Consider the following 24,390-nt stretch of genomic DNA (forward strand, 5'->3'; position numbering starts at 1 on the left):
TCCGGCCTCAGACACCTGACACTTACTAGCTCTGTGACCTTGGGTAAGTCACTTAACCCTCATTGCCCTGCAAAAAAAGCAAAAAACAAGTTCACTGACTCTCAGGTCAAGTTAAGAAACCCTGCACTAGTGCTCTGAGGTTTACAAAATGCTTTAAACCACTCTTTGAGGTATCAAGTACAGGTGACCTCCCTTTTTATGGATAAGAAACCAGTTCTTGTCCATGGTCACAGTGTTGGAGCTGGCTCCACTACACAAGTCTCCCTTCCCCCGCACATCCTCATGCCCACCAGATCCACCTTCTAAGACACCTCCCCATTTCCCCTTTTGCTCATTTCCTTTTAGACTCCCTCCATCCCTTGCCTTCTCAGAGGATCAACAAGGTTGTTTGTCTTCCACAAAGCAACCCTAGCCAATTTTTGGAAGAGGTAGCTGCTAGCTTTCTCCTATGGGCTCCTTGGCCAGCATCTGATCAGGCTCCTAGAGGCCTCGACATCACCTTTGAGCTCTCCCTTCTTCCAATAGCTTTGCATCTCCTTCCTAGTTTTTGTTTCTACCTTTCAATGACTCCCTTCCTCCCAAATTGCCTTGTTGTCTACATCATCCATTGGACCTGTCAGTCCTCTTTTCTCTTCTGACGTCCTTTGAGGACTTCCTGAGCCAAGCACTGACTTTCCTGCTTTCCTACATCCGTTACAACTTTCACTCTCTCCAAGTCTTCTCCTTCACAGCCCAAGACCTTCTTGGACCATGTTTTAGTGAAGGGTCCCTTTAACTCATCTCCCTCTTGGAGAGAAGTTATTGAGTGGAATCTTGCTAGAAGAGATTTCCTGTCTGTTTTGGAGGAGTCCCTCGGCCAAACTGGAGATCTCAAGGATCTAACACAAGAAGCATCTGGATGGTCCTGATCTGGAGAAGTTGCTTAGCTCAGAGGATCTTGTGTCTCTGGGGCTGGAAAAAGAGAAAAAGAGGGAGAATCAATTTGATGCTCAGTCTTTCCTCGCATCCAGCCCAAGTTACTTGGTGGTGGCTCAGAGAGACTACATGAGCATTGCCACAAAGCCTGGAGTGAAGGTGGTATTTCGATTACCAAAATAAAACAAAAAGCTAGACACATACACAGTCATAATGTATGAGTACACTATCTTCCATAGTGAAATTGTAGCCAATTCAGTTGGATTCAGCAAGTAGTCGAATTGGTCAGTTGGCAAACTGAGTTGATGATCCCCCTGCATGCTGCCCTAGGCGGATCACATCTGAAGCACCATGTTCAGGTCTTAGGACATTAAAACAAATGAATAAATACATAGGAGGGTGACCAGGATTTTGAGGGCACTGGACACCATGCTATTTGAGGATGGAATGAAGAAACTAAGAATGTTAAGTCTAAAGTGGAAAAGATGTGATCTCTCTCTATCTTCAAGTATCCAAAAGGTCTGTTCCATGGAAGAAGAATCAATTGGGCCTGTTCTTCTTAGTCCTCTAGGCCAAAGCAATGAGGAGGAGACAACATGGTGGTACAGGGGAAAGATGTTGGAGTTGGCGTCCTGAGTCCTGAGTTTGAATACTGGCTCTCTGTGTAACCTTGGGCAAATTGTTCTGCCTGTGTGGGCCTCAGTTTCCTTCTCTGTAAAATGAAGGGATTGGACTACATGACCTCCGAGGTCCTCTCTAGCTTTAAATATGATCTGATGGAAGTTACAGAGGCCAAATTCAGCCTAATTCCTAGCAATGAAAACTGTCCAAAAGTGCAATTCCTGCCCCCCTCACTGGAGTCCTTCAAATGAGCTGGAAGACCGTGTGTTAGGTATGTTCTAGAGGATGATGCAGTTTGAGTCCAGGCTGGACTAGATGCCCTCTTTGGTCCCCTTATCACCTGGGCCACCGTTCAGGGGCTGTAACCCTCCCCAGCTAGGGGGCAGCTTCCCAAATAGAAACCCTGAGCAAGGCCCAGAGGCCAGAATCACTCCCAAGCCCAATGGCCCCATGGTCCCCTGGTCCCCAAAGCTCCCACTGGGTGCTCTTCCTCCCTTCCCCCCCCCACCCCGTCCCAGACTGCAGCTTTGGCCTCTGCCCCATGAGGATGGTCCTGGGGCAGGACCACGGACACCTCCTCTCCTCTCCCTCCCATTCTCTCCTCCCACGGCTATTGACAATGCTGGGTGTGGGGTTTTCTCCCTCCAAAGTTGGTTTCTTATGCTTTTCCTCTCTCTTTTCTCTCCCTTCTCTCCTTCCTTCCCCTTCTTGCTCACTCGCTCGCTGCCTCTGGGGCCTCCTCGTCTCGCTGCCTGGCTGGCTGGCGGGCTGCCCCCCTCCTGGGCAGGGAAGGCCGGATGGTGGTGCTATCCTTGGTCTTAGGGCTCTCGGAACAGGATGACTTTGCCAATATCCCTGACCTGCAAAACCCAGGAACTCAACAGAACCAGAGCGCTCAGGGGGACAAGAGGTATGAGCAAAGGCGAGGCCTCTCCGGCCACAGCAGGAGGAGGAGGCACAGAGAGGGTCCCCCGACCCCAGCCCGGCCCAGGGCTGGAGGAAGAGGAGGAGGAGGCCCCACCCGCTGGGGTCTCCCACTGTCAGCTTGGGGAGGGGGGTGGAGGAGGCCCCTCCCTCCCCCCACCCCAGGTAGACGCCTTTCGATCTCATCACCACCCCGGTGATGCTCTCTTGGGCCTGAGGTCACTCAGACCATCCTGGGACCAATCTGGATCACACCTGCTCCCCCAGGCTCCCCCCCCCGCCCCCGCCTCCCACTCCTCTGTGAAGGGAGCGACCCCCAGCTCCGCCCCCTTCCATATCCCTCCTGCTGCCTACATCTTTCATCTCTGCCTGCCACTCCTTGGAAATCCCTGTTTCTCTGGTGGTTGGGGGATAGGGAGATGCTAGGGAAGGGCATAGGACCCTGAACTCCCTCATCCCCCACCCCAACCTCCTTTTGGCCTCTGGGGTCCCTGAGTTCAGGGGGCTTCACCCTCCTCCTACTCCGGGGGAACGCCAAGGTGGAACCAAGCCTAGAAGAAGAGACTACAGTCAGGAGGGATCCAAAGGCAATGGGGAAGACTAGCCAGGGTGGGTAGAGATGGACGAATCCCAGTGGTCAGAGCCCCAGGACCCATGGCCCGTTCCAGGCCCCAGGTCAGGGTGAGGACAAGGCAGGGCTTGTGAAAAGAGGCCATGGCTGGGTCCAGAGGTTAGTCAGTATGGTTATAGCTAGAGGCTAAGTATGAAGGGTACAACTGAGCTTTGCACACTGGATCCCCAGAGAACCCTGTGGAAAGCAGTCCAAGGGGCATCTGGGACCCAGTGCCTCTGGGGGCCAGAGTCTGGGAGAGAGGAGGGGCAAGGTGCAGGAGTAGAGCCAGGCCCAGGTCCGAAGGCCCCCTAAGCCTGGGGCCGGCCTCCCCTGCCCAGGCTCAGCCACCTGGTTTGCTTCTGGGCCCAGCTTCTTACCAGAAGCGGGGACGTGGACAAGGCCTGGCGGAAAGATGGTGGGATTCTTTGTCAAGGGCCAGCTCCAAGTTCAGATCAGATCTCTTGCCACTTCTTCCCCAGACAACCTTCTCCCATTCAATTCCGTCAACATCTATCCATGAGGAAGGGAGCAAGCCTTAGGGGCCTACTACGTGCCAAGCATCCTACCTGTGGCTGGCAGATACAAAGGCAGTCCCTGCCCTGAGTGAGCCTACATTCTAGTGGGAGAATATAATGTATGCTTGCCAGCCCTGGGTCTATTTCCTCCTCTGTAAAATGAGGGAGTCAGGCTAAGATCGTTAAAGTCCTTTCCAACCAGTCTGTGATTCTCAGATAAGGAAGGCCCTCAGCAGAGTGTTGGTGACCTTGGCTAATCCCATTTCTTGTCACACTAATGAGAAATGCAGGGCCTGGGGCCCTGGACTGAGAGCTTGTCACATCTCATACACCAAGTAGGTGGGGAATGGGGGTTGTTTCCAAGGGAGACCATAAAGCTTAGGAAAAGGTTCTTGAGGGATAGGAAGAGACTGTGTGACCTTGTGGAGGGGGAAAGGAGGGGGACCTTGCTCTCTGCCAGGCCCGGGGCTCCAGATCCCTCGAGCTGGGGTGCTGAGGCTTCTGGCCCCTGGTTTCCCCTGGAAACAAGCTGTCTCACTGGCTTCCCTGCCAGACCTGGAGGCTGCATCATCTGGGCCACCCCCACCCAGCAGTGGCTGCATGTCTGGGGTGAGCCAAGTCAGAGCCTGGGACAGGGGAGGGAGGGGTTCCTGGCATGCCTCGGCACCATCCCAGCATGCCTGACCAGACTCCGGGACCCTGGCTCCCCTCATGCCCATGGGCATCCCTCCCACCTCCTGTGGCCCCTGCCAGAGATGCCCCATTGTCCTTCCCGGCTAGAGCCTTGGAACCGGGAGGTGAGAGAGCCATCGGGGCAGGGAGGGGAGGGGGGGTGCAGAGAAGGCTGGAACCCTTCCGGGAGCCGCGGAAAAACAAGGTGTGAAGCGTGAGGGAGCAGATGTAGGCTGGAAACAAGATTTCACATTACCCATGTGCTAATTAGCTGGCACCATCTTCACCCACAGCCTATTTTTACCTTCCTGTTACTTGGCTTTCGCACCATACTCGAACGCATCCCATCTGATCCTTACATCAGCTCGGCCCCCTGTCCTTTCCACCAGACACTGGGAAAGGCAGACCATGGGTCAGAGCCCTCCACCTCCTGGATGGTCTCCAGGGTTGCCTCCGGTTCTAATCTGAGATCCTAGGAGGCCACCCTGTGTCCATCCTCCTCCATCCCATTTCTCCCAACCTGGCTAGTGTGACCCCCCCATTCCCCTCCAGTGGGCATTCATCTCTGCTCCTTCCTTTGGGGTCCTCCACAGGCCCCTGCTCCTGCCCTTAGGACAGGTCCAAGGGGTGAGCCAGAAGACATTAAGGATTGCCTTCCTCCCAATTTGGAGCTGCCACCAGCCCACCTACCCAAGCTGCCTTAAAGGCCCTCAACATGGAGAACAGCTCCTTGCCTCCCTCTGTCCCCATGGACCCCAAGCTAGGCCTCTGAGCCTATGGGGAGGGTTGGAGCATGAGCTCAAGGGGCATCAGCTGCCCTGATGCCCCTGGGGCAGTACTGGGGTTGGGGTGGAGGTGGGCAGAGAGCTCCACCTTTCCCTGTGTGAGATCAGGACCCAGAGGGTGGCACACCAGGGATGGTAACTATGGGGTCTCAAGCCCCTTCCACTCTGGTCATTCCCTTTTAATCTACAGCCCCATAAGAGGCAGGATGGTAGACTAGATATGGGGCTGACCTGGGTTCTAATGCTGCTTTTGTTATGACCCATGTGACCCTTGACGTTTGGGGGCCTCAGTTTCCCAATCTGTAAAATGCTGGCTTACATTTGGACTTTTAAGACTCACAAAGCACTTTGCACAGTATGGTGAAAAGTATGCCGCACTGGAACCAGAGGGCCTGGGTTCTAATCCTAGCTCTATCACTCACTCTATGCATGAATTTGGGGAACCCAAAGCTCCCTTGGGTTTGGGGCTTCAGTTTCTTTACGTGTAAGCTGATGGGTGGGGAGTGGACCCAAAGACTTCTAGCCCCCACATCAGCCCTAAATCCATATGATTCTGTGTGATCACTCCCCGGCCTCCAGTTTATGACAAATAAGGGCGTTGGGCCTAAGTGACCTCTGAGGTCCTGCCCAGACAAGAGACTGAAAAACTTCCCTTTGGTCCTCACCAAGAAAAGCTCCAATAATGTAATTGTCCGGAACTTTCCAGAAGTGAAAGCTGAGAGTCCAGGAGGACTTAGAACTTGTCCTGAGTGTGAGGTCAGCAGGGCTGCAGAGGAAGCCTATTGTGCTGACCAGGGAGGGCGCACGGGATGGTCCCCAAGGGCTCTTTGAGATCTGCATCTGAGAGCCCAGGGGGCTCCCTCGTTCCCCTCCTTCCCATCTGGCCCAGCTCTGGGCTCTTGGGACAGGTGTCTCTGTCCCTCAGGGTGGGGCGGCACCTGCGCAGATGCCTGGGCCCCAGCATCTGTCTCCCATCATTGTTGGGGAAAACAATTAACCTGCTCGGGATGATAACAGGCTCATAAAGTCGATCTCCCTGGAGACCAGGAGGGCCATGGGAGGGTGGGAGGAGGGCTGTCCTGGGGTCCCTGCCACCCTCAATCCAGAGCCCCTGGGGTAGCCTGGGGTAGGGAAGACAGTCACACCAGAGGAAAGGAAGTCGGGGGGAATGGTGGGGCTGGCTTGGGAGAAAGGGCTGGCCCACTCTCCACAAAATGAGGGGGCTGGACCCAGTGACCCCCAAAGTCTTCATCCAGGTCTCTGGATGGGGTCAGTGACCAACCCTGGTGCTCTCCAATAGCCTCACTCTGGGGGAGCCTTCCTTCCCGAAACCAGAGCTCCAGGAGACTTTAATGGCCTTTAAAATGTCCTTAGCCCTTACCCCATCCCTATTCCTGCCCCGGGCCCCCAACCCCCTCCATCTCCTGACTTCTGCACCCCCATCTCTCTGGCTGTGCCCATTCCAGCCTCACCACTCACTCCACCCACCATCTCTTGGTCTCCATTTCAACCCCACGCCCCTTCAGCCGCCTTTTTCATGATCATCCCCTGGGGATCCAGATGGTTTCAGCCATAACCCCCTGTTTGGGGGAAAGGGGGAGGGGGCTGCTCCCATCGCTCTCCTTGCTCAAGATTCTGCCATGTTTCTCCTGCCCTCGGTGTGTGTTCCCACCCTCCTCTCTGCCTCTCCTCCTGGCCATCGCCGCTCCACCTTGTCCACCCTGGCGGCCCCCCGCCCCCAAACGTCTTGTGCCTGCTTTTTCTCTGACTAACCTCTCTCTGTCTCTTTTCTTCTCCTTCCCATCTGCTCCTCACAGGGGACCGACCCTCAGCCAGTGACTGAGGCCTTTCCGCTGACTCCTCTCTCTCTCTCTCTCTCTCTCTCTCTCTCTCTCTCTCTCTCTCTCTCTCTCTCTCTCTCTCTGTCCCCACCTCTCTCTCTGTCTCTGTCTCTCTCTGTCCTGTGACCGGGGCAGCTTCCGTGGCTCCATCTCTCTCTCTCCCAGGCTGCTTTGCAGCTGCGCTGCTGCTCTGGTGTTGCCAAAAGACCTCCACGTTTTTCCATACCTTCAGCCGTCAATATCTCTCTTTCTCTCTCTCTCTCCTGTCCCACTCTATTTTTAACCTGACTTTACCTCTCCAGCTATTTCAGTCTTCTCCTTCCTCCCTGTGCCTGTGTCTGCATGAGCACATGTCCTGTGTGTGCGTGCATGTGTGTGTGTGTGTGTGTGTGTGTGTGTGTGTGTGTGTCCATCTCCTCTCCGGGAGGGGCACTGGAAGCAGGGTGGGCATAGTCTGAGGAGGGGTCCTGGTTGGGAGAAGAGGTTGGAAGGTAGGTTGTCATGCTGTGTTTGCTGAGCTGAGAGAGACCAGGTGTGTGTGTGTGTGTGTGTGTGTGTGTGTGTGTGTGTGCCCCGGATCCTCCCTTGCTTCCCCAACCCACCCCCTGCCCTATTTCAGTGTGTACCAATCCACACACAAACCTCGACGTGCCCAGGTTTCCCTGGGTATCCTTCCTCTCCGAATCCAAGTGTACCCATTGCTGCTCTTGTGGTGGGAAGGCCAAAGGCCCCTGCCAGTCCCTGCCTGTCCTGGGGGAAGGGGGTGTATTTACATGTGTTTATGCCTGCGTACATGCGTGTGTGTGTGGGCCCCTTCCTCCCACTGTCTGACTGGGGTGTCTTCTTCCCCGGGCCTTGGCATGCCTGACTGCATGTCTGATCGGGCCCCCCGTGTGTGCTTGCTGCTGGTCTCTGCTGGTGTGCCCTGGCTTATGTCCGGTCCTGTGTGTCTCCAGAGATGGACCCATGGCCCGGGCGCTCTCAGTGCCATTCTATTCAAGCTTGTCCTCAGCTTCATGCTACCGGTCTGCGTGTCCTCTGCACCTTCACCAATGTCCTCTCTGCCTGCTCCCACCTCCTCTTCCTGGGATGTTCCAGCCTGGTCCCCAACCATTCACTTTCCCTCTCCTCTGAGGGGTGAAGGGGGCCCAGGTTCAGCCACCAGGCGGCCGTAAGAACCCCTCCCCGGTTGTAGCCAGGGAGCCTCCCGAAAGGATGTGGTCTCCCCCGCCCTAGGCTGGTGGAGAACAACGGGGCCTGAGGAGGCAGGCGAGCCAGACTCGGGGCCTCTCGTAGAACCCCCAGGAGCATCTGCCTTGAGACACCTTTCCCATGGATGGGAGGTAACAAGAAAGGGGCTTTCTGATCCCCAAGACAGCCTCACAAGAGTGTGGGTATTTCACACTGGGGAGCAAGGGAGGGGTTAAGAGACCCTGGAATGTAGAATCCCTGACTCAGTCAATGGCTACATCAGTTGGGGGTGGGGGTGGGGGAGAGGGAGGAAGGGTCTCCTCAGCACATTAGAGTCTCCTCACTCCCACAACATCAGTCCATCCTTCCCTGCCCCCGGAGGGCTGTGTCGGCGCCAAGCCTAATGCCCTGGCAGCTGTGTCCTATCTGAATCTCCTCCCTCAAGCCTGAGCAAACACAGGTGGGGGCCTCTGAGTGACAGACGGTTGGGCCCTGTTTGTAGAGGGTAATGAGGTGTAGATGTGACCCAGGAGCTCCCGGCTGGGCCTCCTGTCACCTGGGGGGGGCAGGGAAACTAATGGATGGGGAGGGTCCTGGGAGGGGGAAGAAGGAAGGAAGTGGGTCATGCTTGGGAAGGGTCACCTCTATTGTAGGAGAAGGCCATGGAGAACATGGACACTCCCAGAAGGAAGGGCTAGGGAGGACAGTAGCTGGGAGATGGAGAAATAAAGCCAGGGACAGCCCATCTCTAAGGAGTCCTCAAAGAATCCATGTGGCCCATTGGACAGAGTAGAGGGAGCTGATTAACTGAGCCTTCAGGTTTAGGCCCAAGGGACAAAGTGACAGGTGAGACTCACCCCAGTGGAGTGGGGACAGGCAGGAAGCCAGTGGGTGCCTGTGAGGAGGATACAGATGGCCCGTGGATGGGCGCCTGGTCAGGAGACAGTGAGAGAGGCCTAGAGCGAGCGCCAGGAGGTTGAGGGTGCTGCCCCTGAGTGGACAGCCATCAAGGGTGGGGGACTGTGGCCCAGGTCATGAGGGCCCAGCTGGTTCCTTGGCCCCAGTTACCCTCTGGCCAGATGCTCATTCAGACTTTTTCCATAGGTTGCCAGCAGGTGGGAAGGCAGTGAATACAACTCCCGTCCCGGGCCAAACCCCCCACGATGAGTCTGACCGCCGGACCGAGCCTCGATCTTCTGTCTCAGACCTTGTCAACTCCCTCACCAGCGAGATGCTCATGGTGAGGAGGACGGGGTGGGTCTGTCTGGGAGGTGAAAAGGCAGAAGGAGAGCCATACCCCGCTCCCTTCACTATAATGCAGGTCAGAGAGGACAGCTCCATGATGTTGGGAACTGGGGTATCTGGAAAGAAGGCCCAGGGTACCATCAGTCAGACACTTGAGTTGTGGGAAAGTCCTAAAGACAGGCTGAAGGACCATGTAGAAAGCACCTACTTCGTGCGTGCCCTCGATCCTTTGGGAGACAGTGTGGAGTCTGGGAAAAGTGCTGGGTTTGGTGTCAGAGGTCCTGGGTTAGAATCTCCAATCTAATCATGATAATCATGACAGCGAGTATGACAAGTTACCGTGTGCAGCACACTTCACAAACACCATCTTATCTGACCCTCACCACAAGCCCTCTGAGGTAGGTGCTGTGACTCTTCCCATTCTACAGATGAGGAAACTGAGACAGAGAGAGATTGACTTGACTGAAGTTAACAACAACCAAGTGTCTGGAGTAGGATTTGAATTCAGGTCTTCCTGACTCTTGGGTCTGGCGCTATGCCCACTATGCCTCACTTGATCTTGAGCAAGTCATTTAATTTCTCTATGTCTCAGTTTCCTCCTATGTAAAATGAGGCTGTTTGGGTCCATGCCTTCTCAGATCTTTTCCAGCTCTAGTTCTGCTGTATAGGTCCTTACAAGGCTGGCAGTGGTCAAGGTTGGAGAGGATGGGTAGGAGATGGCAGAAGTTACCTATAGTAGAGGCTAAACCGGTATTTGTTCAGTGATTAGATGAGATTTGACTTCTCGGCCCATCAGTGCCACCAAACTAGCTGAGTGGCATTGAGTGAGTTGCTCCACCTCTCTGGGACTCAGTTTTCTCTTCTGTCAAGTAGAGATGATAGTGCCTACCCTCCCTTCCAACCTAGCAGGGTCCTTGTGAAGATCAAATGAGACCAGAGAGTGCGAAAGTTCTCTCAAATCAATCATTTAATCAAAGATCAAAGAGAAGAGATTCCCATTATCACAGAAAAGGCTGATGAGGTAGGAGGAACTGAGGTCAGAGAAAGTCCCCCAGTTACCCAGGATCATCTTGGGTCTCTCATTTTGTTTGTAGTTGTCCTTTCCTCTTACAACTAAGAGGAGCCAAGTGCTACTGTTGGGGAGAGGGGTCCTAAGGTACCTGACCTCTCCTGAGGCTGAGCTAGCGTAGAGTTGGGGGCCATTTGACCTGATCTTCTCCCTAAGATGAGCCCATCTGGGGGATCTGAGTCCAGCTTTGACTGAACCACACCTCCAAAGGAATGCCGCAATGGGCCATTGTGGGATGGGAGGTTGTGGCCTACCATGGTGGGGAAAGCACTGGGTAGCAGAAGACAGTAGAATCTTGCCCCAGAGCTGGGTGGGACCTCAAAGTTCATCTAGTCTGACTCCATCACTTTACAGATGAAGAAACTGAGGCCCAAAGAGGAGCAGTGACTTCCTAAGTTTGCACAGATAGCACGGGACATCTGAGATTTGAACACAGGTCTTCCAGCTCCCAAATCCAACTCTCTCCACTGTGCTGTTGCCAGGACAGGGCCTTAAACCCTAGCTCCGCCACATTGTTAGCCAAGTGATTTGAGGCAAGGAGCACTCTTTGAGCCTTGGTTTCCTCATGTGGGAAATACAAAGTTTGGACCAGAGGAGTTCTTCCCCACCCCCACCCCCACCCCCACAGGGCAGTGAGGGTTAAGTGACTTGTCTAGGGTCACACAGCTAGTAAGTGTCAAGTGTCTGAAGCCGGATTTGGACACAGGACCTCCTGAATCCAGGGCTGGTGCTTTATCCACTGCAGCAGCTCCTAGCTGCCCCCAGACCAGAGGAGTTCTAAGGTTTCTTTCAACTCTGACCTTCCCTGTTCTCTATTCTGAGGTCTCTGTAGTATCACGTGGCTCCCCCTGGTGGTATAAATGTGCCATGATGGTTCATCGGGGCCCTCTTTCATCAACTCCTGTGACTCCAGAGACCCCCAGAAATGGGGGCCCCTGCAGGGGCAGGCATCATAATCCTAGCTCACATTTGTCTGGTGCTTTAGGCTTGATGAAACTCTCTTGCCTTGATCATCAGAGGTAGGGAGTTCAGGGTGATAATGACTATTTCCCCCATTTTACACTTGGGAAAACTGAGGCTGAGAAAGGGGAAATTACTTTCTTGAGGTCACAGAGCTCCAAAATACCTGAAACAGGGGCAGCTAGGTGGCGCAGTGGATAGAGCACCAGCCCTGGACTCAGGAGGACCTGAGTTCAAATCCGACCTCAGACACTTAACACTTACTAGCTGTGTGACCGTGGGCAAGTCACTTAACCCCAAATGCCTCACCAAAAAAAACACAAACCAAACCAAAACAAAACAAAAAAAAAAACCTGAAACAGGGCAGTTCCAAGCCCAGTAGCCATTGCACTGTGAAGTGTGTCTATGCAGAGATGAAATGGGGGGGGGAAGGGGGAGCAGAATATGATTCTGGGATTGAACTGAATTCCTCTTCCAGGGTATTGGGGAAGTCACTTAAGTGCTGGGAAGGAATAATGAGGTTTGCAAAGCCTTTAGAAATGTAATCTCATTATATCTTCACAACATCCCTATGAGGTAGGTGCTATTATTATAATCATTTTACAGGTGAAGGAACTGAAACTGAATATCTAGGGTCACACAGGTAGCGTCTAAGACACATTTGAACTCAAGTCTTCCAGCCTCCCAGTCCAGCATGAATTTTCCCAGGTGTTCCTGGGTAGAATGACACAGCAGCCTCCCTTTCCAACAATCTTTTTGGGGAAGGAAGGCCAAGGCCATTTCTGGAAACCTCGACAGCCAGCCAGAGGCTCTGGGGGAAACTGAGGCTCTTCATGCGTGACCTGAGCCCCGCATGGAAGGGAGGTGGCCCCGGAAGCCAGAGAGGGCCACGTCTAGGCTCCTCGGCTCCTGCTGCCCTTGGCAGTCTTTCTTGTCTTTGTAGATCAGACGCAGCCCCACTGGGGTTGTCTCTTGTTCCTGCTCTCCTCTCCCTCCCAGGCTCCCCAAGCCTGACTCCTAGGTCGAGCTTTGGGGTGCCCACCTTCCCCCTTGGCTTCTCCATCTCCATCTATTTGGCGAATCCTTTCGGATGCCTAACCCGATTCCAAGGCTGTCTGGAATTCCGTATCTCTCGGGGACTTTGTCTCCTGATCTCTCCTCATCTCTATGTCTGCTCAGACAGATCTAATTGCCAGGATCTTTCCTAGTAAGCCGGGCCGTGCTGCGCCCTCCCCACACATCCCTGAATGCCCTCTTAATCGTCTGCTGATAGCAGGGTTCCCAGAAGGCTGGGCTCTTGGAGGCCCAGCCCCGACATGCAGCTACCCAATGGAGGCGATAAAGGCAGCTGGAGGGGGGTCGGCCGGCCCGGCTCCCTGGCTCCTGGTTTCCGGAGAGCGGAGTGGAATTAGCCAGAGATAGACCAGGTCATTAGCACTAATAACAAGGTTCAAGGCAACAACCAGGAGAGGGATAATTGCTCCAATCTGCCGCTCAGCGGTCAGAGTCAGAGGACCCAGGTATAAATCAGGACTTTGCTGCTTACCAGCTCTCCAGAGGCAGAGTGACATTGTGACTAGGACACTGGACTGAGAGTCAAATCCTGCCTCAGACACTTACTAGTTGCCTGACCCTGAGAAAGTCCCTTAACCTCTGTCTGCCTCAGTTTCCATATCTGCAAAAATGGACTCTGGCCTCCAAGTTCTGTGATCCTACAGGTCCAGGATTGAGTGTGTGACCTTGGTCAAGTCATTCACTTAACCTCTTTGTGCTTCCGTTTCCTTATCTCTGGGCCTCAGTTTCTCCATCTATAGATGGGTGGACTGGATTATTTCTAAGGTCCCCTGCAGCTCTAGTACCTAAGACATTTACTAAGCCTGTGACTGTGATAGCTTACAAAGGACTCTCTTGGCAGCAGCCCAGTGATGAGAGACAGTACAAGTGTTATCACCCCGATTTTACAGATGGGGAAACTGAGGCACCGGGTGGCTAAGAAAATTACCCTATAGCTAATTAAATATGGGAACCAGGATTCAAGTCCAGATCTCCTGACTTCTAATGTGACATTCCTCCCCCGTCCCCGAAAGTTGCTTCTCTCCAAAACCTCAGAACCAGATTCCTCTTCTTTAGTATGAGGTTAGACTAAATCAGGGTTCCTGACCTGAGGTCTGCGAACCTGTGAGGGGTGGGGGTTGTTTTCTTTAGTATTTGGACCCCCGTATCTCAGTGTCATTGGTTTCTTTTGTCATCCTGCGTATTTTATTTTACTTACAAACGTTATTCTGAGGAAGGCTTCCCCAGACTGCAGGACCCCAAAAAGATGAAGGACCCCTAACCCAGACGATCTCTAAAGATTGCTCCCAGATGCTGTGCTAGTCTTGGAGAGAGGGAGCCCCGGCTTTGCCTCCTCCTGCCTCAGACATGCCCCGTCTGCGTTTCTGTCCAATGGGGACAATCCCAGCACCTGCCTTTTCGGGGTTCGGCCAGGCTTCAGTGAGATAACCTACCTAAAACCCTTCCTATGTCGGTGTTAGCTTCAAGTTCTGAGAAGCCAGACGCAGAAAGTGAGGCTGCCGGGCTGGAGCCGAAGAGGGGGGAGCCTGGCCACACCCCCTCTCGAGGGTCAGCCTCGCTTCAGATGGAGTTGAGAGGACAGGTTGCCTTTGATATTTGTTTGATGATGCCTTCTGAAGGAGAAGGGTCTCAGGCTGCCTGTCCCCCCGGGGCTCCAGTGGGGGCTGCCCAACCAGGTTGCCATGGTTACAGTTCTCCTGTGCCATCCCAGATCTGGTTAATTAGGGCTCGGGGCTGTGGTGGTGCATTCAGAGGCCCAGGAGCTCTGAAGGCGCTGGTCCTGGCCGGGCGCCACCCCCGCACGCACGCACCAAAAAAGGGGCAGCCGAGCCCTTGGCTCTGGGCGCCCTATTTTAGGAAGTACATTGATGAGCCGGAGCGTATGCGAATGACTACAACTGGGAGGGAGAGGAAAGCAGAAGCAGGAGGAGGGGGAGGGGGAGGAGTGTTTAGCCTGGAAAAGAAGAGGCTTAAGGGGGTGGGGAGGGAAAAACAGGACTGCCAAGTTCCAGTATCCGAGGATGGTCCCTTAGCAGCAGGATTCGCTTTATTCTGCTCGGCCCCACGGGGATGAAGCAGGAGCGAGAAGCAGAACATGAGGAGAGACGGGTGAAGCGAAGGGACAGTTTAGGGCCAGAGACTAAGGTCGCGCGTCTCTCAGGGCTGGGAATATGCAAGACGAGGCGAGATGCCCAGGGGTGCTGTAGAGGGCATTTCTGTTTTAGGGACTCGGTGGCTGGATGGGTTCTGAGCTGCTTCTCACTCTGAGATCTGTCATTTGGGGGGGGCGGGGCAGGATCAGGGAAAAGAGGAGGAGATCCCAACTCTGCCACCTGCTACCAAGGCCATCGAATCAACAAGAGCCTACGATGTGCCAGGCTCTGGGCTAGGAGTTTCAGGGACATGAAGGGCTCTCGTGGAGAAGGGGCAAGTCTTGTTCTGTTGGGTCCCAACAGGCAACTCAGGATGCCCATATTCCGACAGCCTTGGCTGACTTGTAATCCTGGGTGTCTTAGGCATTTGCAGACATGATTCTGAGGGGGGTCCACAGGCTTTCCCAGGATCCCCTGCTCTTGGGGTCCCCTGAAGGCCTCTAGCCCATGGCCCAGTCAGCACCTCAGGTCGTCCCTACCCGAGTGAGACCCGGCTGGTCTCCTCTCCCGGGCTCCACCCGAGCCTACCATGTTGGGCTGTTTACTTGGCACTCCCAACTCCCAGTCCAGGAGGAGCAGCTGTCATAACTGGATCTGGCATCGGGAGACTCAAGATGGCGGGATCTACTCCAGCCTTTATTCCCCAATTGACTTCACAAGTCCTTTGCCCATTGGAGGCTTCTGGGGGAGGAGGGAAGGGCCCGGGCTTGGAGTGAGGAGACCAGGGTCCAAGCTCTGGCCTGGGCCAGAAACACAGCTTCTCCAGCCTCAGTCTCCTTATCTGTAGAATGGGGATAATACTTCGAAGGGTCCTTGTCAAATCAAGTCTGTAAGTCCTTACCAAATGCCTGCCGTTTGCTGCCCTGGCCCCCACAGTGGAAGCCACGGGTACCTTCCCCTAGAAAGAGGAGAGGAGTCGGGGTAGGCAGGGACTCACCCTGATGCCCCCTGGGGGGGGTCTGTCTCTCCTGCCCCAGCTGTCCCCAGGCTCGGAGGATGACGAGGCTCATGAAGGCTGCAGCCAGGAGAACCTGGGCCGGATCCAGTTCAGCGTGGGCTACAACTTCCAAGAGTCCACCCTCACCGTGAAGATCATGAAAGCCCAGGAGCTGCCCGCCAAGGACTTCAGCGGCACCAGCGACCCCTTCGTCAAGATCTACCTGCTCCCCGACAAGAAGCACAAGCTGGAGACCAAGGTCAAGAGGAAGAACCTGAACCCCCACTGGAACGAAACCTTCCTCTTCGAAGGTGAGGCCACGCCCTCCCCTGCCCCACCCCACCCCCAGCCCCCTTCTGAGAGGCGGGAAAGTAGCCTTCACCTTTGGGAAGTGACAGGGAGGAGGGCCCAGACACTTACCGGCTTCCTCAGATGGGAATCTGTGTGATGGGAAATGATTCCCATCTGAACGGAAACACTGACTAAGTACCTTCTGTGTATGGAACACTGTGATGAGTGTAGGCAAGCTCCTTCTTAGAGCTCTGATAAGAATGGGAATAAGGGATAAGGGAAAGGGATAAGAAAGGGGAAAGCATATATTAAGCACTTGCTGTTTGCAGATTACTTTGGCAGGTGATTACAAAGTTTGTAAAGAACTAGTAGCTCCACTCATGAAGCTCATAGTCTGCTACAGGGGAAAACCCATTTATTAAGCTCCTCTTGTGTGCAGAACAGCTTGCTGGATATAACACAGGATAAGACCCCCTCAAAAAAATTAGCAAATACCTACTGTGTGCAGAACACCTTGCTGGATAAAGCACAGCATTTGATGAGGTGATTGATCATTTCTCTCAGGAAGCTCATGATGTAGTAAGGAAGAAGACCTCCCCCAATTTATTAAATACCTACTGTGTGCAGAACTCCTTGCTGTATGTGTTAGAGTTTGAGATGATGTGATCATGAAGCTCACAGGCTAATAAGGAAATAAGCCATTTATTAAGCACCAGCTATGTACATAATAGTAAACAGGGAGATATAAAGAATGAATAAGACATGGTCTCTGTTATCATGGAGCTTATAATGTGGTGAGAGAGAGACAGACAGACAGAGAGACAGACAGAGACAGAGAACTAGATAGATGGATAGTCCCTGTGCCAGGATTGTACTGGGGTACAGTACAGCCGTGGTTGCACTCCCTGCTCAGATGTTTCAGGTGATTTCAGTTAGTCCTCATTCATCAAGTGCCAACTGTGTAGAGGGCCCTAGATTTGTGTCATCTCCAGTGACATGGGCCTAGAGAAGGCCCTGGCTCTACTTTTCAGGGGCTGGTGGTGTTGAGAAGGCATATTCATCTGTAAGTTTGATACCAGGGAGAGTGAGAGGATTCCATCCCACCTGGCCAAGTGTCATTCGTGTGACCTGTGGGCATTCTCAGCCCTCCCAAGTGTGGCCCCAACCAGAGTCAAATGTAATTGGGAAATATCTCACAAGATATATACAGATTCCACAGAACGTGGGTCATGTGGATCTGTGGCCCCCGTGGGATATCCGGTTTTGAGGCCCCCATTTCAATTAGTGTGTGACCCTCTGCTGTACAAGACCTAAGGGCAAAGGAGATGCAAAATGCTGCAAGGAGGAGTAGCCCATGTTTCCTCAAGGGCAGGAAGGACTTCCTGGTGTAGGTGGCACCTGTGTTAGGCCTTGAAGGAAGCAAGAGATTCCAACCCATGGAGCTGGGACAAGAGGGAGAGTCAATTCCAAGGCACAGAGATGGGGGGCGGGGAATGGATGTGCTGAAAGTACCCTGAAAACCTTAGGGGACAATAGAAGGGAGGTCATTGTTATTCTTTGAGCCCTCCCCTCCCCCCACACATGTAGCCACCCTGGAAACCCTCAGCAAAGACTGGATGGTGAACTGGGTGATGGGACCAGGAGGTGCTGCCTGGCAACTGGGGTCAGGGACTCTTAGAGGAAGAGGACGAGCTAGAATCCAGCCTTAGTTATTGATCCCTGAACTAGTGGAGGGTGTGACCAGTGCAGAGGTCAGATCCCCCTTTGACTTTGGGCTAGCTGCCCCCCAGCAGAGGCCAGTGTGCTTTGGAGCTGGTCTGAGGGAGGGAGTCTAGACTTGGTCCCAAGTCACACCTAAAGACCCCTCAAGAGCCTGGCCTTTGCTCTAGCACAGGCAGAGGCTTCTGGGACCTCTTGGTGCTGAGCCCAGAGAGAGCACCCCTGTGACCTGAGTCAGGCTTGGGGGGAGAGGAGGCATTGATGAGAGCTGGCACAAGCAGCCCCGGGCAGGCAGTGTGAAATACATCCTAGGCTCACGGTCTTAAGACACATTCATTCAGTTAAGGACAGCTCAGGGGAGAGGTATGGGGAGCTAGAGAAACGGTCCCATGCTGGGGAGTTGAGACTTCAGGACACACCCTGGCAACTGGACCGAGAGGGCCGAGTCTTGCCGTTGCCACTCACTAGCTGAGTGACCTTAGGCAGACTGCACGTCTCTGGGCCTCAAGTTGGACTCGACTGGAGGATCCCGGGCAGGGAAGGGGAGGAGGGGGAATGCCGGGGCTGCTGTTGGCACAGCCCATTCACCCATTACGCCCACCTGGCCTAGTTTGGGGAGGGTGGATAGGGGGCTGCTTGTTGGCTCCCGCTGCTACAAGGGCGGAGCCTCTCCCTCCTTCCCCACAACACTCTGGGCGCTCTCCCAAGGAAGGCTGTGGGGGCGCAGAGCAGAGATTCCCGGATTGGGAGTCAGTAGAGGAGGCCTCGGTCCCGTCATCTTGGGTCCCTGTTCTGTGTCCTCATCTGGCTCTCTCCTCGGCGTGTCCTGACTCTTCACTCTCCCCTCCCCTGCATCTAGGAGACCATCCAGCCTATTGTGGGTTTTGAAAAGGCCTCAGCTAAGTGGGAAGGGAAACAAAGGGGAGAGGAGACCAGGGCTCGGGGCGCACGTGCTTCCCCGACTCCAGGGTAGCAAAGCCGTGTAATGAAAGGATCTGATTCCTTTCATTCAGAGCCAGGAGCAAAGAGGGGGTAAGGTGGGGGCAGGGAAGCGAGACAGATCTGAGCAGCCTCCTCCCCAAAAAGGGGATGAGCTCCACGTCCCTGGAGGGGACTGACCCTTGTCAGGTTTGTCGGAGGCCCCTCCCAGCTCTGAGATCCTGAGTCATTTATGGAGCCCTCCATAAAGGAGACGCCCCTCAGTGTCTTGGCTTAGATTCGCTCCCATTGGCCCCAGAGGGCAGAACTCGGAGACGTTGGCATTTATTAGGCACCTACTGTATGTCAGGCACTGTGCTAGATGCCAGAGATAGAAAGACAAAGGCAAAGGGGCCCCTGCCCTCCAGCAGCTTACATTCTAATGAGTGAGACCCCATGCACACGTGGGGACATATCGACAGATAGCTGGCAGCAGTGGGGAGGCTGAAAGGGAGTGGTGCCTGGTGGGACCAGAACAGGCCTCCTGCAGAGGCCAGGAAGAGGAGGAAAAGCAAGCTGGGTGGAGTGCACGGCCCGGGCATGTATGAAGCCTACAATGTGAGGGAAGGCTGGAAGCCAGTGGCGTCTATTGCATGGAGTGACGTCTATTGCACAGGGGGTGGCATGGTCAGAACTACCCTCTAGGAAATTCACGGGGTGGGGGGGAGCTGTGTAGTGGACAGATGGAACAGGGAGAGGGCTGGGCCAGGGAGGTCACCAGGGGGCTGTTGGAGTACCCCAGGCTGGAGGTGGGGAGGTCCAGAGCTAGTGCGGTGGCTGTAAGGGTGGGGAGAAGTGAACATCTGGGTGAGATGGGGCAACTGATTGGTGTGTGGAGGGAATGGGAAGAGGTGATGCGGACAATGAATTTGTGGATCTAGGTAACTAACTGGAAGGATGGTGTACCCTTCATCAGAAACAGGGAAGTTCACATCTGCCCTGAAGTCAGGAGGGCTTGAGTTCAAATCTGACCTCAGATACTTACTAGTGTGTAACCCTGGCCAAGTCACTTAACCCCTGGTTGCCTAAAAAATGGGGGGGGGAAGAAATAGGGAAGTTGGGGGGCGGTTCTGACAGGTTGAGTCTGGGATGTTGACAGGATATCCAGTGAGGAATATTGGTGATGTGGGGCTGTAACTCAGGGCAGAGGTTGGGGATTTGGGAATCATCCATATAGAGTGGTCAGAGGCAGGGAGGGAGGGAGATGGGAGAGAGACAGAGACAGAGACAGAGACAGAGAGCAAGAGACAGAGACAGAGAGAGAGGGAGGGAGGGAGGGAGAGGGAGAGGGAGAAAGAGAGAGGGAGAGAGAGAGAGGGAGAGGGAGAGAGACAGAGACAGAGAGAGAGAGACAGAGAGCAAGAGACAGACAGAGAGACAGAGAGAGAGGGAGGGAGGGAGGGAGAGGGAGAGACAGAGACAGAGAGCAAGAGACAGAGACAGAGAGACAGAGAGAGAGGGAGGGAGGGAGGGAGAGGGAGAGAGAGAGAGGGAGAGGGAGAGGGAGAGGGAGAGGGAGAAGGAGAGGGAGAGGGAGAGGGAGAGGGAGAGGGAGAGAGGGAGAGAGAGAGAGAGAGAGAGAGAGAGAGAGAGAGAGAGAGAGAGAGAGAGAGAGAGAGAGCGCACACACCATCACAAAACCCCAGAGTGGAGTGTTTAGGGGGAGAGGATGGTCACAGGCTGCAAAGAGGTCCAAAGGGATGGGCCAGAGAGGATGCCACTGGGTTTGGTGCCTAAGAGATCACTGGGGGGACTGGAGAAGACAGTTTCAGTTGAGTGATGAGGTCAGCAGCAGGACTGCAGAGGGTTTAGAAGAGAGGAAGCAGACCCCTTCTTGACATTTGGCTGAAAAAGAGAAAAGAGGCAGTGGGTGGAAGTCGAAAAGAAATAGATTCAGGACCACACAGTTCTTAAAAATGGGAGTGCCCAGAGGTCAGAGCCCTTGGTGAGCAGTCTCCGGGCAGAGGTGTCGCAGCGGGGGAGCCCTCCTCTGGAATTCTTCCATCTGCAGAAGGGAGAGTGTCTGGGATGGGGGCTTGGGGCCCACAATCCTGACTTTGCTCTTGCTCCCCCAGGCTTCCCCTATGAGAAGGTAGTGCAGCGGGTGCTGTACCTCCAGGTCCTGGACTATGACCGCTTCAGTCGTAACGACCCCATTGGGGAGGTGTCCATCCCTCTCAACAAAGTGGACCTGACCCAGATGCAGACATTCTGGAAGGAGCTGAAGCCATGTAGCGACGGGAGCGTAAGGCCCTTTCCTTCCTATCGCTCCCTGAGCTTGGGGCTTAGCCTCTCAGCCTCGAGGGAAGGACCCCCCACCACAGAGGGAGGCTTCCCCTCATTCTGTGGGCAGGGGGCCCTCCCCGGAGCTGGGCTCAGTGATCCAGGGGAGGTGCAATGGTTGGGGGGTGAGGGGGGGAAGGAAGCGCGAGGGTGTTATTAGAGGCGCCAAAATGCACAGAGCGCTGGACCCTGAGCCAGGGGGATCGAAATTTAGTTTCTGCCTTAGATACATCCTGGCTAGGAGACCCTGGGCAAGTCACTTAACCTCTGTCGACCTGTTTCCTCATCTATACCCAACTCCCAGAATTGCTGTGATGATAAAATGAGATATTTGTGAAGTGCTTCACAAACCACAAGGCACTATATAAATGCTATCATTATCATCATCGTTGTTGTTGTTATTATTACCACCCCCAGGTAGTGGGGAGCCCTACCTTGTAAGAGACACCCGATGGCCCACAACTAAGCAGCTTGTGATGCCCCAGGAACGAGGTGGGAATCGGAGAATATGTGGGTCAAGCTCAGGGTGAGGAGCTGGGGCTGTGAGTTTCTGCCACCAGGTCTGCAGGCCTTCCTCACAGTGGTCTCCACTGGGGCCCTTAGAGGTAGAGCCAGCTAAGAAAGTCCCCCGCCAGACCCAGCCCAGCCCCTCCTTTTGTCTTCTCCAGGGAAGTCGAGGGGAACTGCTCCTGTCCTTGTGCTATAACCCCTCTGCCAACTCCATCATCGTGAACATCATCAAAGCACGGAACCTCAAAGCCATGGACATCGGGGGCACATCTGGTACTCTGGGCTTTGGGTGCAGTGGGAGAATGCAAGGGGGGGGTCAAGAGGCCTGGGGTCTGCTCCTAATTCTGGTAACTGTCTTGGTGACCCTGAGCCAGTCATCACCCCTTTCTAGACCCAAGTTTTCCCATCTGTAAAATGAGGTCATTGAACCAAATGCTCCCTAAGGCCCCTCCCAGCTCTGACATCCCCTGTTCCAAGGCCCCTCCCAGCTCTGACATCCCCTGTTCCAAGGCCCCTCCCAGCTCTGACATCCCCTGTTCCAAGGCCCCTCCCAGCTCTGACATCCCCTGTTCCAAGGCCCCTCCCAGCTCTGACATCCCCTGTTCTAAGCCCCCTCCCAGCTCTGACATCTCCTGTTCCAAGGCCCCTCCCAGCTCTGACATCCCCTGTTCCAAGGCCTCTCCTACCTGACATTCTATAACTTAATACGTCCCAAGGACCCCTTTATCCTTTCATGGATCCCTCTTTGAATGCTGTACCCTCAAAAGAAATGGCCCCTCTTTTCTGCACATCTGCCGCCTCCAAGTCCTCCCTTGGTGGGATGGGTCCGGGCTAGAGAAGCCCTGCCCCCACTGACTCCCGCCTGTCACTCCACAGACCCCTACGTGAAGGTGTGGTTGATGTACAAGGACAAGCGAGTGGAGAAGAAGAAGACGGTGACCATGAAGAGGAACCTGAACCCTGTCTTCAATGAGTCCTTCATCTTTGACATCCCCACGGAGAAGCTTCGGGAGACAACAATCATCATCACTGTCATGGACAAGGATAAGCTTAGCCGGAATGACGTCATCGGCAAGGTGGGTGTCACCGGCACCGGGCAACCTGCTGACGCTGGCAGGAGCATCCAAGGGAGGGCGGGCGGGAGAGCAGCACCTAAGCCACGGCTCTGTGGGCTGTAGGAATTCAATCAATATTTGCTAAATATATGCACAAATGAGGGCAGTGACGCAGGAGGAAGGAGAGAGGGAGGGAGGAGGGAGAGAGGGAAGGAAGGAAGGAGAGAGGGAAGGAAGGAAGGAAGGAGGGGAGGAAGGAAGGAGAGAGGGAAGGAAAGAGAGGGAAGGAAGGAAGGAAGGAGGGGAGGGAGGGAGGAAGGAAAGAAGGGAGGGAGGAGGGAGGGAGAGGGAAGGAAGGAAGGAGAGAGGGAAGGAAAGAAGGATGGAAGGAAAGAAGGAAGGAGAGAGGGAAAGAAGGAAGGGAGGGAGGAGGGAGGGAGAGGGAAGGAAGGAAGGAAGGAAGGAAGGAGAGAGGGAGGGAAGGAAGGAAGGAAGGAAGGAAGGAAGGAAGGAAGGAAGGAAGGAAGGAAGGAAGGAAGGAAAGAAGGAGAGAGGGAGGGAGGGAAGGAAGGAGAGAGGGAAGGAAAGAAGGACGGAAGGAAAGAAGGAAGGAAGGGAGGGAGGGAGGGAGGGAGGAGGGAGGGAGAGGGAAGGAAGGAAGGAGAGAGGGAGGGAGAGGAAAGGAAGGAAGGAGAGAGGGAGGGAGAGGGAAGGAAGGAAGGAGAGAGGGAGGGAGAGGGAAGGAAGGAGGGGAGGAAGGAAAGAGGGAATGAAGGAAGGAAAGGAGGGAGGGAGGAGGGAGGGGGAGGGAAGGAAGGAAGGAGAGAGGGAAGGAAAGAAGGGAGAGAGGGAGGAGGGAGGGAGAGGGAAGGAAGGAAGGAGAGAGGGAAGGAAAGGATGGAAGGAAAGAAGGAAGGAGAGAGGGAAGGAAGGAAGGAGGGGAGGGAGGAAGGAAGGAAGGAGGGGAGGGAGGGAGGGAGAGGGAAGGAAGGAAGGAGAGGGGGAAGGAGGAAGGGGAGGGAGGGAGGATTCCCGTGGTCCTGCTCGCCCACATCGCTCAGAACCTCTACTCTGCACACCTTTTAATGTTTCATTGATATTTCATTGTTCCCCGCCCCCTCCCCACCTTTTCTGCGCTGCTTCTACCGCTCCTTCCCACCCCTGCTCTTTGTAACGTATCATCAGAACCGAGCAAATGTGCATTGTCACAGTCCTGCCTGGAAACATCTGGCCTGTTTTGCACCGAGGACGGGCAGCCCTTTTCCTCCTTGGTTGACCGTTGCCTTGGGCAGACCCCTGCAGCCTCTCTCTGTTGCTTTCCTTTACATTGTATGAAGATCCCTCCTGGTTAGGTCGCCTCCCTCTGGAGCATCCTTTCTCCTGGATGCCTGGCTTCTCCCGAGCTAGCTCCCTGCAGGGGTGACTGTGGACAAGTCACTTGAGCCTCTCTGGCCTCATCCGTCAAGCCAGGGGGTAGGGCCGGCAGATGCCAGCTGAGCTCCCTGCTCAGAATCTGTGATTCTATGATCTTGGCAGTCATTCCTCACACTTCTAGAGGCACACAAGGTTTTCAAAGCATTTTTTCTTATTCCCGCCCATAAAGACTATTCCCCCCTATTTAAAATATGGCCGCTCAGAAAGGTCACCGTCTCAGAGGGTCAGAGCCTGGCACTTCCCAATGCGTCTCCCTCCTTCATCTTTCCCCTTCAGTACACCCTCCACACATCCAGCTGCCCACATGATCCTCCTAAAATTAGCTCTGACCGTCACAGCCCTAAATGTCTTGCTTCTAGACTCAACCATCAACTCCCTAGTTTGACATTCGAAGCTCTTTGTGACCTGGCCCCTTCCTCTCTTCCCAGCTTTTGTATGCATCCCTCCCCTTCACACACTTGACCATCGGCCCCAGTGGGCTTCTTGCCATTCCTGTCGAACAGTCCATCTCCCATTTCCAGGCCTTTGCCCAGGCTGGTGCCCATGTCTGGGATGCCCTCTGTCCTCACCACAGCCTCCCCTATACAACAGCCCCAACACTCCCA

General features: G+C 54.5%; 1 protein-coding gene across 6 annotated transcripts in view; it reads left to right on the forward strand.

Moving 5' to 3' along the window:
* The window catches only part of SYT7 (synaptotagmin 7), a 90,548-nt gene that overhangs the window by 59,944 nt on the left and 6,214 nt on the right, over nucleotides 1–24,390 (forward strand). For 4 of the 6 annotated variants that reach the window (XM_043971741.1, XM_043971742.1, XM_043971744.1 and 1 more), the window contains 6 exons: nucleotides 2,324–2,446; nucleotides 9,182–9,317; nucleotides 15,556–15,826; nucleotides 20,579–20,748; nucleotides 21,455–21,569; nucleotides 22,173–22,372. In XM_043971741.1, the coding sequence (XP_043827676.1) occupies nucleotides 2,324–2,446; nucleotides 9,182–9,317; nucleotides 15,556–15,826; nucleotides 20,579–20,748; nucleotides 21,455–21,569; nucleotides 22,173–22,372 (1,015 nt within the window). The remainder of the gene's footprint in view (nucleotides 1–2,323; nucleotides 2,447–9,181; nucleotides 9,318–15,555; nucleotides 15,827–20,578; nucleotides 20,749–21,454; nucleotides 21,570–22,172; nucleotides 22,373–24,390) is intronic. The other 2 variants (XM_043971746.1, XM_043971747.1) reach the window with 1 other exon arrangement.

This window comes from Dromiciops gliroides, chromosome 6 (genome assembly GCF_019393635.1).
Source record: "Dromiciops gliroides isolate mDroGli1 chromosome 6, mDroGli1.pri, whole genome shotgun sequence".
Taxonomy (NCBI): Eukaryota; Metazoa; Chordata; class Mammalia; order Microbiotheria; family Microbiotheriidae; genus Dromiciops; species Dromiciops gliroides.